This window comes from Podarcis gaigeae, assembly GCF_964106915.1.
Source record: "Podarcis gaigeae genome assembly, chromosome: 17".
In the NCBI taxonomy this organism is placed as follows: domain Eukaryota; kingdom Metazoa; phylum Chordata; class Lepidosauria; order Squamata; family Lacertidae; genus Podarcis; species Podarcis gaigeae.
Window position 1 is genome coordinate 33002420 of NC_139694.1, and position 12203 is coordinate 33014622.

The following is a 12203-nucleotide window of genomic DNA, read 5'->3' on the forward strand; positions in this document are numbered from 1 at the left end:
TTACTATTATTATTATCATTCATCATCATCACTCCTATTCGGCTGGACTCTCCTCTCTGCCCCCCAGCCCACCCCTTTCTCTCCAGGCTGCGCTTTGCCCTCCCCGTCCACTTATGGCGCTTCTTGACGTCCACACACCACTTATCACGCGATGGCAAGAGACAAAACTCTCTCCCCCCCCTCCAGATGCCTGATTCGGCCTAAGCGGGGTGGGGTTGGGGGGGTTGGGTAAGTCTCCGGCTCTTCTCGGCTCCTCGTTACATATATTTCCCAAGTAATTTCTCCCTCTGCCCCTGCGCGCACGCGCCAGTCTCCGCGCCTGCCTGGGCTCCTCTCTGCGCGCCTCTCCTTCCTTCCCCCGGGACGAGCCGCGCCGAGGGGAGAGAACTTGAGCGGGCGAGCCAAGCAAGTCAAGCGGGGTCGGGTTGGGCGCTTTGCTTTGCGCTCCATTAAAAAAGTGGGGCTGGGACATTTCTCTTCCCTTCTCTTCTCCCCCCCCCCAAGACGGAGCAAAGCAGAAATGTGCCAAGAGCGCTTCCTCGGGTATGGAGGGGGGGGAGGGTGTTTGGCCGCTCCCGCTACGGAACCGCATTTCCCCCCAATGGCGCCAATTTTCTCGCTCGCGGAAAAATATGAGCGCAAAAGTCCTCTTCCAAGCGCGCCCGACCTGCATTCCTGGAAGGGAGCGTTTGCTTATTTATTTAAGGAAACCGACGGAGGGGCCCGAAATGGACAGGGGTTGGGGCAACCGGGTCATCTACCTGTCCCCGTTCAAGAAAGGAGCGGGAGGCAAGCGTAGCTTGTGAAATGAAATATTAAAAATACCCCCCACACACACCCCGCTATAAAATAAGGAGTTTCTGATTTTCCCCTAAGCTGCTTTTCTCCAAGCGGCGGGAGAGAGAGGGAGGCGGGGGGGGGGGGCGGGAGAGGAAGGAGAGACCCAAGTCAAGGTTGGGACTAAACGCAGCCGCCGCCGAAATAATAAAGATTCTCCCCCCCCCTCCCGCGCGCGCGCCGCCTTTGCCTGGAATCCCCTCCCAGCGCCCCCCCTCTCTCTCCCCCTCCCTCTCCCCAGCAACTCCTCCGTTGCCCACCCAGGGCAACCTCCGACGTGCGACGGCACTTCTCCGCGGGCGGAGAGCACGGGCATATCTTGAAAATCGCTCCTCAACTTTAGAAACTTCTCTTTCTCCTGCTTTCCCCCCCCCCCGCCGCCGTACAAGGCAGCCCCCCCCCCCGTTTCGAGCCACAACCTCGCATTTCTCCCGCACATTCTTTTTCCGACGCCCCCACCCCTAATGCAACCAGGGTCTCAACCCGCCACTTGGCCACCCAGCCCGGTTTCCAGGTCTCCTCCTCCCTTCCCCCCCCCCGCACCCCATACTCTAACTCCCCCCCTCTCCCTCTTTACATTTCTTGAAATAAATTTGGGAGAAGCGCCATTTTCTGAACTCCTAAACTCCATGTGCAGCGAATATAACAAAGAGCTTGGAAAGATGCCATCGCTCCCCTCTCGGCTCTCTCCAACCCCCTCTCCCCCCCCCTTCTCCTTTGCAAGGAGGACTTAGAGAGGGAGGGAGGGGGAGAGGGAGAGGAGGGAGGGAAGGCGCGAGGGTCCCTTTCTTCCGCAGCGAAAGCGCGCAAAAGGAGGCAGAAATCAAGCCTCGCACCGGCGGCGCCAGCGACAACAAACGCCGCGGCAGAGCGAGCGAGCGAGCGAGGCAGCCGGGAAGCCGAGGCTGCGAGGGGGGGGGGAGAAAGGGGGGAGGGGAGGAGGGCAGACAACAACAACAACAACAACACAAGGCGCAAACCGCGGACAGAAGCAAGCCCCGGCTCCTCTGGCTCGCCTGTCCCAGCAAGGGAGCGAGAAAGGGGCGCTCTCTCCCCCCCCCCTCCGCCCTCTCTCCCCCCCCTCCCTCCACCGCGAGCTGGGCTGTCTGGTTACCTGGGTCAGGCAGTATGGGGAGTACATGGTTATTTGGGGGCTTTGCTTTTGCGGGACTGGGTGTTCACAAGGCGAGCAGCGGCATAGCTCGGGCGGCGGCGCTGGGTGCTCTCGCGTCTCTCTCGCTCTCTGTAGCTGTGGCGGCGGCGGCGGCGGCGGCTCCTTCTGGCGCTGCCTCTCGCTCTACTCCATGCTGGTCTGTAACCCCGCCTCGGAGCTCTGAAAGTGAAAGTTTAGACAAAGTTTGGAACGGAGAACACTTTTGCCTTGGGAGAGAGAGTGAGCGAGCGAGAGAGAGCGAGGAGGGAGGAAGGAAAAAAAAACGAGTCCAGCCTTTGAGAGCTCCCTCCCTCCCACTCGCCGCCCCCCCCACCCGCCCATACACAACACACACACACCGCACACCGGAGGCGCGCGCGCGGCGGGGGGGGGGGGAGAGAACCACACGCACACTTTGCACTCAGAAACACTCCCTGGCTCGTTAGGAAGTTTCGGATTCCTTTGAAGAGCAGATATTAATGGTGATCTCCAAACCACAGAAAGATGAATGCCATCTTAGTCAGGGTCTCTCTCGTCTCGTCTCTAACCCCCCCCCCCCTCGTCCGTTTGGGGAGATTTTTTGCTTTTGCTACAGAGGTGTGCGGGGGAGCGGGGATGGCTAACGGACGCAGAAAGAGAGTCTTTTTTAAAAGAAGAAGGCAGGCAGGAGGAAGATCGTGGGCACAAGATTTAAAAAGGAGAGAAAGAGAGAGACATTGTCTAAGGTGCGGGTCTCCCGTTGGAACCAAGCAAGAAATTAAAGTGGGGCGAGGCGGGTGGGTGATGCCCGTTGTTGGGGCCTGGGTCTCCCTCTCCCCTCGACGACATCCGAAGGGACGGGCAGTCGGAGAGTGAACCCCCACAGCCCACCCCGCAGCCTGACTGAGGGAAATCGGTTTTCTGCAGTTTCAGGGAGGTCTGCGAGGTTTCTGCTTCGGCGTGGGGTGCCTGCCCTCCAGTTGCCCTCATCCTTGCTAGTTGGGAACCACAAGCTGCCAGCGCTGCCAGAGACCCACTGGGGGCAGAAGCGGAGCCGAGAGTCGCAGGGAGCCCCCGAGCAGAGAGAGAAAGAGAAAGATCTGCTCTTCCGACGGCTGAACCGTCGCGCGCGCACACGCACAAGGCCCCGCGATGGATTGAACAGGGGCTCGGGGTTTGGGGGGGGTGTGCCCGTGGGGCTGGAGTGGGTGGGGGGTTCAGGGCCTTGAGGCACATGTGGCCTCCTGAGAGAAAAGAAGGCGGGAGGCCACGGCGGGACCCCAGATCCCAGGGCGGGAGGAATTGCGCTTGAAACTGAAGCGTGGCCCCGACGGGGAGCCGTTTGGTTAATGGGGATCTTCTGCCACTAAACCCCCCACCAAAAAATATGTGCACCCGGCTTGTGGAAAGAGGAGGGGGCCGCAGAATACTTTCTGGGTGCGGCAGGAAGGAAGCCGAGCAGGCCTGACTTGGCCTGCTGCGGCTGTCGAGCTCCCGTCGAGCAAGGCCGCCTTCTCCGGCCGGCCGGCGGGACCCCGAGCCGCGCTGCTCCAGTTGCAGGCGCAGGCCGCTGCCGGCCGAGGGAAGGAGGGCGCTTCAAGTCCCTGCGAAGACGGAGGGAAGTTTCACCTGAGCAAAGCCGCCGTGAAAGACCTCCTTTGTCCGCCGGCCAGGCTGCCAAGGCCAGGGGCGTGCGCCGCCGATCCAGGTTCAAAAGGCCAGGACCTGGATCGGTGGGGGGGGGTTCCTGGGAGGGGGGGTTCCCCTCTTTCTATGCGTAGGGAAGAAGATGACGGCGGCGACGCTCCGCTGGCGAAAGCGGTCCAGGAGAGCAACATCCCCGTCCCGCGCCGTCGGTGGTTTTCGGTGCCATCCTCAAGCCCCGCGCCCTTCCCCACTTCTCGCGCATCCTTTCCCGCCCGAGTCTGCTGGAGGGGGGTGATGACCAGGCGCCTCCGGTTGTCCAAGGCCAGGCAAAGAATGCCTTCCCTTTGGTCTTTCGGACTGCCTGGAGCAAACCGGCCTGCTTTTTACACGAGCTATTTGGCCTCCGAAGGGACGCACAAGAGGAAAATAACCAAGAGTTTTCTCCAGAAAAAAAGAAAAGTAAAAAAAAAAAAGTTACACGCACGCGTAATTTTACATATTCCCACATTCAGCATTTCTCTTTAGGAAACTGAGACACAAGGAATGCATATACAGTGGTACCTCGGGTTAAGTACTTAATCGTTCCGGAGGTCCGTTCTTAACCTGAAACTATTCCTAACCTGAAGCACCACTTTAGATTAAGGGAGCCTCCTGCTGCTGCGCCGCCGGAGCACGATTTCTGTTCTCATCCTGAAGCAAAGATCTTAACCCGAGGTACTATTTCTGGGTTAGCGGAGACTGTAACCTGAAGCGTCGGTAACCCGAGGTACCACTGTACACATGGCAGGTCTGAGGGACATGGAAACCCTGCCTTTTATCCCCAGTGCCGGCTGCCATTCTGGACCCCATTACCTGGAAGTAAACCCCATTGAAGTCAATGTGACTGATTTCTGAGGACTGCACTGTCAGGGCCACGACTTCACCCAAGTAATAACTGGGAATTGTGTTTTCCAGAAAGGCTGATAATTCTTTCAGAGTTGCCTAACTCACCTACCCCCCCCCCCCAACACACACAGCCTAAGCTTTCATGGGGAAAGGTGGTGTGACGCCTAATCCCGTGTGGGTCTGCAGTGTAGATGTGGCCCTGTATCCACGGCAGTGGCAGGATTTGAACCGAATCCAGGTCTGCCCAGCTTGCAGCCCAACGTGGCGTGCAAATGGAAGGGCCCAGGGCCCCAAATAACAAACGTGAGCTCCTAAACTGAGGCTGTCGCAAGAGCATGCGGCAGTCCAAAAGGCATTAGCAACGGGCTGCTTTGCGTGGATGATCGAGTTTCCTGCAGTGGTGGAAACGGGGAGGAATTAACCCTCTTATTTCAACAAAACCCTTAAAAGCTGATGAATTCATTATAGCATAAAGTTTCATGGCCTACAGCCCACTTTATCAGAATCTTAATGGGGATTCTCCCCCAGTCTCTCTTCTGGTGGGTGTGCAATTATTATTATTATTATTATTATTATTATTATTATTATTATTATACCACCCTTCATCATGAGATCACAGGGCAGTTCACAGAATAAATGACAGGATAAAAACAAGTAAATAATTAAAAACAAAACAGAAAAAACTTTCCCACGGTGTAAGGGAGGGGCAAATTATAAAATCCCCCCTGTCATTCCTCACCCGCCCCCCTCTCTCACACACACGCACACACACATACATTGCATTCAATTGCCACCTTCAATGTAGCTCCTATTTCTGATGGTGCTGCAGCAGCAACAGAAATGCTCAGCCTTGTCTGACATTATTGTGCCTCTTCCACCATTTCTGCCTAAGCAAGGCAGCTGAAGAGCAGCTAGGGTTATAATGTGTCCAGACCATTGGCTATGTGTACTCTAGATCCCTGGCTGACTTGGCTTGTGAACTAGCCTTTGGACTATAGATGGTCAAGAAGGTAATTCCAGATAACTTATAATTTGCAAGTGGGACAGATCCAGTCATATACCAGCAGATTCCAATTGTGCAGTTAACAGGGGACAAGAACTCACTTCCAAATAGAGTGGTACCTCGGGTTAAGTACTTAATTCGTTCTGGAGGTCCGTACTTAACCTGAAACTGTACCTGAAGCACCACTTTAGCTAATGGGGCCTCCTGCTGCTGCTGCGCTGCCAGAGCACAATTTCTGTTCTCATCCTGAAGCAAAGTTCTTAACCTGAAGCACTATTTCTGGGTTAGTGGAGTCTGTAACCTGAAGCGTATGCAACCTCAGGTACCACTGTACAATGTGTGAGGTTTATGAGGTTTGTTGTGAGAGCGCATTGAACCTCGGCATCCTCTACTGAAAGGGACTTAACAGCTGACAGCTGACACAGCAAAATGTCTTGGGACACCTCTGGGTAGGAGGGTGAAGAGATGGGGCCCTTCTGTGCCATTGCTGTCTTTGCAGGTGGGTTTAACCACACATCAGCAAATTCAGGTTGCACAAAGTGGATCTGGGCTTCTCACACAATGGGCTTCCCACAAAAAAAAAAAGTCTAGAGGACTTTTTGCAGTAAAGACAGTGCAAAGAGAATGGGATGGCAATTGCTTCCCACCAACAAATTGGAGGGATTGCTCAGTAAATAATGAGCATTGTATCACTTCCCTGCAAACTTTGTGCAAACAAATCTAGATGAACGCTCAATCAACAGGTCATGTGGAAGTGACAGGGCCTCTGCTAAATAGTGCCAGTTCCACAGCATCCCTAGGAGCTGCTGGTGATTTGGACAAGGGAATGAGATACATGGTTTCCCATCTACCTCTAGGGGGCACTGTTTCCAATCCACTTCTATTCAGGATTGACTAAAAATCGCAACTAGAAAGATAATTGACATTTCCAACAGGGAAGGAGTGCCCTTTAAGGACTCCTTGCTATTCTGTCTCCAGATCACCTCTATTTCTGGTTATCGTAAAGCTGAAATATTAACCAGAGCAAAAGCATCACTTCTCTAAACCTTAAAATGGCAGAGTAAATGACCAGTTGATGGGTACACAGTTTGACAGATATTCAGATAACATCTGTTATGGTTTGATGTTAGAGTGGGAAGAAGTAACAGGTAAGGACTCTCACTAGTCTAATGTTCATGCTAATAAGCCTCTCGACCAGTGATGCATTCATTGATTGTGGATGGGGAGGCAGTAGCCCTTCCGATGTTGCTGGATTCAAACTTCCATCAGTCCCAGCTATCATAGCCTATGACGGTAGTGCAGCAACGTCTGGAAGGTCCCAGATTCCCCACTCCAATATAGACAGCTTACCTGTGGAAATGCTTATTACCATTCCTTCATGATACACAGGCAGTGTAGATAAACAAAATTGAGAAGAATTGCATGCTCTTTTGAGGAAGGGATTACAATTCAAAGTGGCCGCGGTAAACACGGGGAACTTGGCCGGAACACAGTAGAAATAGAAAGCGGTGGGTAAAAGGCAGTTAAGTGATCTCACTATTAGAAGGATCCGAGAGTGGGGAAAAATCCACCATAAAGCTAAATACGAGCCAGAAGTCTGATGCTCTTCCACAATAAAATAAAGTGAAATAAACCAAAAAGGCAAGTAAAAATTTGGATGATGGAACAGAAGCTTTGTATCCAAGAAACAGGAGCTCAGAATTCAACTTGAGTCAGCAATGGCCGGGCTCCCCTGACTCCCCCGCCCCCCTCAAAGTCACATACGCCACCTCAGAATCCAGTGTGGAGATCTATACCCCGACGAAGCCACCAATCACATGAGGCCCCCATGCTAAACAATACTCTGCTGCTGCATGCCAGAGGTCTCATATCTAGGAGCCCTGAGGATGGTCAAAAGCTAAGTCAATTTCTAGGACAAAGGACAAACCATACATGACATGCAGGGGTTTTGTTTTGTTGTGTTTTTTTTTTTAACTTTTCACTGATATTTGTTTTAATGAAAGCCACAGCAGGAGACTGCAGTCTTGAGTAAAAGATTTGCCAATGGGAAGGAGGTGCTTAACCCTTTTCTCCCTCAGTCCCTAAAACTTTTCCCTCATAGAGAGAAAAGTTGCATGGTGCTTTTGAAGGACAGCCTCCATCCTTATGTATCTGCCCAAGCTTGAAGACCAGCACCCAAGGTTCTGCTCTCTGGCTCGAGTACCAGGCTGGGTAGTACCAGGGACAGGGCCTTCCCTGTGGTGGCCCCATACTTCTAGAGTGCCTTCATATGTCATATGTCTCTCTCTGGGTTGTACTCTATGAAAAGCCTATAGATTTTTTTATTGCAAGCCGTATTCCAGTTGTTTTATGTGTTTTTTAAAAGAATTGTTTTACTGTTAACTATCTGAATGTTGTCTTTTCTTGATTTGTTGTAACCCACTTTGGCGGGGCATACACCCCCAAAGACATTATATAACCACCATAATCAAACAGGAACAACAACAAAATCCCATGAGAAAAGGCTTAAGCACCTCCTTCCCACTGGCTGATCTTCCACTCAACCTCCCCAAATAACTTTTCATTTTAAATGTGTGTGGGTTTTTTTGGGGGGGGTGCATACAGCTGCATATCTCATATAGTTTGAACATACATTGCAGAACAAACTGAGTTTGAAGTAGGTCAGACTTCTGATCTACCTCTTACCTAAGTTGCCCAAGTGACCTTTAGACACTCATGAAGTGTGAATGCCAGTGGCTGTGTGAGTCATCTGGCCTGACTACACACTCTTTATAGAAGCTGGGTCCAATTACCTTACAATAAGAGGCAGGGTGGGGCAAAGCGAGCTAGCCACAGATATGTATTAGGGGGTTGCCTATGAGAATAAACCTTTGCAGAGAGTAACCATTACATTTGTCTGTTGCCGCAAAAAAAGCAGCCCGCTGGCACTTTAAAGGCAAACTGCTTTATTATGGCACCAGATTTTGTGGACTAGCTTGTGCCACAATAAAGCAGTTCGTCTTTAAGATGCCATAAGTCTGTTAGTTGCTTTTGCTATTTTATGAACCACCTCTAAAACTGAGATGATCAGCTCTGTCCTCTTAATTTCAGCACATTAAAAACCTTTCATTTCTCATGAACTATATCATGAACTAGGACGTGGGTGGCGCTGTGGGTTAAACCACAGAGCCTAGGACTTGCCGATCAGAAAAGGTCAGCGGTTCGAATCCCCACGATGGGGTGAGCTCCCGTTGCTCGGTCCCAGCTCCTGCCAACCTAGCAGTTCGTGAGCACGTCAAAGTGCAAGAAGAAGAAAAAGAAGAAGAAGAAGAAAGGGAAGAAGGAGAAGAGTTTGGATTTTATATCCCGCTTTATCACTACCCTAAGGAGTCTCAAAGCAGCTCACAATCTCCTTTTCCCTTCCTCCCGCACAACAAACACTTGTGAGGTGAGTGGGGCTGAGAGACTTCAGAGAAGTGTGACTGGCCCAAGGTCACCCAGCAGCTGCATGTGGAAGAACGGGGAAGCGAACCTGGTTCACCAGATTACGAGTCTACCACTCTTAACCACTACACCACACTGGCTCTCTCCTCAGGCGTAACATGGGTGGTTATTTCTCTGGAGCGGTCCCCCCCCCCCTGCTATTTATTAACTTCGGTTTTGCTCCAGTAGCTTAACAAGGAGATCTACAAATATTGTGGAGCAGGAGATGGGTAACTGAAACTTCCTCAGGGGAGAGCAGCATAAGCCCCACCCACTTCTATACAAGCCAAGAGGACAGGGGCAGCCTGCTCTTTTACTGCTTCTCCCCCTGTGTGAGCAGGAATCTTTCCTTTGGTCACTTCAGCTGATCACTACCATCTCCATGTGTCTTAGCTTGTGCATGGGACTTAGGTACTAGGTGCATCAAAGGCGGGAGGCGGGCTTTGCCAGAACTTCCTTTGCTCTGCAGGAAATAGGCTTAAGAAACCCTTTTGACAGTGTCTTGGGTGAAAGCGACTGAAGAGCAGTAACAGTGGGAACAGGGTCAAATTTGCAGACAACATCAAATTGGGATGGGTCACTAATGCCGCAGAAGACAGAATCAGAATTCAAAATGACTTCAACAGATTGGAGAACTGGGCCCAAGCTAACAAAATTAATTCCAATGGGGACAAATGTAAGGTTCTGCACTTAGGCAGGAAGAATCAGATGCACAAATACAAGATGGGGACAACTGGTTTACATGTGAAAAGGATCTAGGGGTCTTGGTGGACCACAAGCTTAACATGAGTCAACAGTGTGATGGAGCAGCAGAAAAATCTAATGGTATTCTGGGCTGCATCAACAGAAGTATAGTGCCCAGATCGAGGGAAGTAATAGTACCACTATTCTGCCTTAGACCACACTCAGAATACTGTGTCCAATTCTGGGCACCACAATTTAAGTAGAGTGTTGACAAGCTGGAATGTATGCAGAAGAGGGTGACCAAGATGATCAAGGGTCTGGAAGCCAAGCCTTTGAGGACTGATTTACGGAGCTGGGTATGTTTAGCCTGGAAAAGAGGAGACTGAGAGGGAAGAAGCTCGTTTTCTCCTGCTCTGGAGGGTAGGCCTCAAATCAAGGGCTTCTAGTTACAAGAAAGGAGATTCCGACTAAACATCAGGAAGAACTTTCTGATAGTAAGAGCTGCTTGACAGTGGAATGGTCTCCCCTGGGAGGTTGTAGACTCTCCTTCCTTGGAGGTTTCTAAGCAGAGGTTAGATGGCCATCTGTCATGGGTGCTTTAGTTGTGATTCTTGCATTGCAGCGGGTTGGACTAGATGAACAGACTTGGGGTCCCTTTCAACCCGACAGTTCTATTATTCTCTTCTAGGATTCTAGGACTGAATCCAACAGGATCAGAGGCTAGGCTAGGGGCTGGATTTGGCCCTCATGCTCCCAGTTACTTATCTAGACTTTGCCATGGAAGAGTGGGCAAACTACTCTCTTCTCTGGATTCAACAAAGCCATACCAGCAGGTGAGGATGGGAGAAACAGGTAACAAACAAGTATTACTCACAGGGTGTCCAACCAAGCCCTGATCCTAGTCCTGCCCGGAAGGGCTATGACTGCCACCTCTGCTTTCGAAGCAGCTTCTCCTAGGGCTGAGGGTGGAGACTGGACTGGCTGGGCTCTCATCCCAATGCACACAGCTTCATGCTCTAATTTCCCACACAGGCAATTGATTGGATCGCATGGCACTTCTAGCGTACTTCATTAATATCGAGGGTGGGGAATGCTGCCCATTAACGGAGGAAATAGAAGGGTGGAACTGAAAACCCAAAGAAGATTGGGATCTGGAATCTGAACTGCTCAAAGTACCATAGATATACGTGGTTTGAAACAGCTGGTTATGGAAGTCATGGTAAACACCCTGTTAAATACAGTTGGTTCTCTCACAGAGATACATAACTTTTCAACTTTACAGAAATTGAAGCTATACATCAATTTAATGGCTCAGCTTTCCAGGAAAAGCCCCATATCAGAGCACCACAGAATCATGCATTGGAGGCCATACCGGTCAATGTGAGGAATCCAGATCAAAGGAGAACAACAGGATCCCTCAACAAATTTCCACTCGTGGTCAGTTCACAGACTTGGCAGCAGCAAACCCAGATTTGCAACAGAATGCAGAGTCCACAGGGAGCTGTAGCCAACCCTGGTGCTCTGATTAGAGCACCTGTATGAAACACATGCAAGCAAACACATGTTTGTCACACTCACACTTCAGATAATAACACAAAACAAAACAAAACAAAATATACTCAAGAAGCAATAAGCCAGCTCTTTCTTAAGTGGCAAATCTATGCCTGGGCTGTACCACTTCAAACCACAGGTGGGAAATCACATGATGCGATGCTCGTTTGTGAATTTTTTTAGCCTGCTTTTTGGTCAAAAACTGGCAGCCAATATATCTCATAGGGAGGGAAGGGTTTCTCAACTATATGCAGAATAATTTTGGGGTGTGGGTGTGTGGGGGAATCAATTATGTGATACTCCACCTGCAGACCAAAAGAGAAGTGACCCCACGTGACTAGAACTGGGTTGGCAAGGCTACATGCCAGCAAGGGATGAATTAGCTGGTCTCTCATTCTTCAACAGCAATGAATCAGCAGCACTGAGTGGCTCAGGTAAACCTTTAGGGCGGAACAGTGGGGCCAGTTCCACCTGCACAAAGTGCTTTTCTGCAGCCATCTCCTAGTGTAGATCTAACAGATGCTGATTGTCTTGTGAATGGCTTGACACGGATGCCTTTTTAGCCATTTATCTGCTCTGGTCTGATTCTTACGTTGTTTTATTGTGATAATGCTTATTTGGTATGTGCATTAATTATTTTCTTTTGTCCATTTGATAGTTTTTAGCTGCCTTGGGCATATTTTATGGAAAAGGGGGGGGGTATAAAAGTAATTAATAAATAAATGAAATAATGGGTAAGTGGGCAGAGCTTCCTCTTTTTTTCTTAAACAAACTTGTGTCAGCCTAAGATTTGCAGATAAATTAAATAATTCACAAGGCAATAATCCATGGGACTCTCCACACCCCAATGGTGCAGAAAAGTCAGCTATGAGCATCCACTGTGATCAGTAAGGCAAATCCAATGTGTCTTGCACTTTCCCTTAAAAATTTGTCCTGGCTGTAGTGTGCAATGACGGATATCACAGGGAGAGACATGCCCTCTGCACCTCTCCGCCCTCCTCA

At 50.5% G+C, this 12203-nt stretch overlaps 2 protein-coding genes across 9 annotated transcripts in view; both read right to left on the minus strand.

The window, feature by feature from the left end:
• Positions 1-12203, minus strand: part of LOC310834806 (tetratricopeptide repeat protein 39A-like) — a 501953-nt gene that overhangs the window by 242006 nt on the left and 247744 nt on the right. The gene's annotated exons all lie outside the window — the stretch shown is intronic.
• The window catches only part of NFIX (nuclear factor I X), a 249515-nt gene that overhangs the window by 195805 nt on the left and 41507 nt on the right, over positions 1-12203 (minus strand). For 7 of the 8 annotated variants that reach the window (XM_083719291.1, XM_083719286.1, XM_083719288.1 and 4 more), the window contains exon 2: positions 1952-2170. In XM_083719291.1, the coding sequence (XP_083575417.1) occupies positions 1952-1978 (27 nt within the window). In that variant the 5' untranslated portion in view covers positions 1979-2170. Of the gene's footprint in view, positions 1-1951; positions 2327-12203 lie in introns of those variants that run through there. The other variant, XM_083719290.1, reaches the window with a different exon arrangement.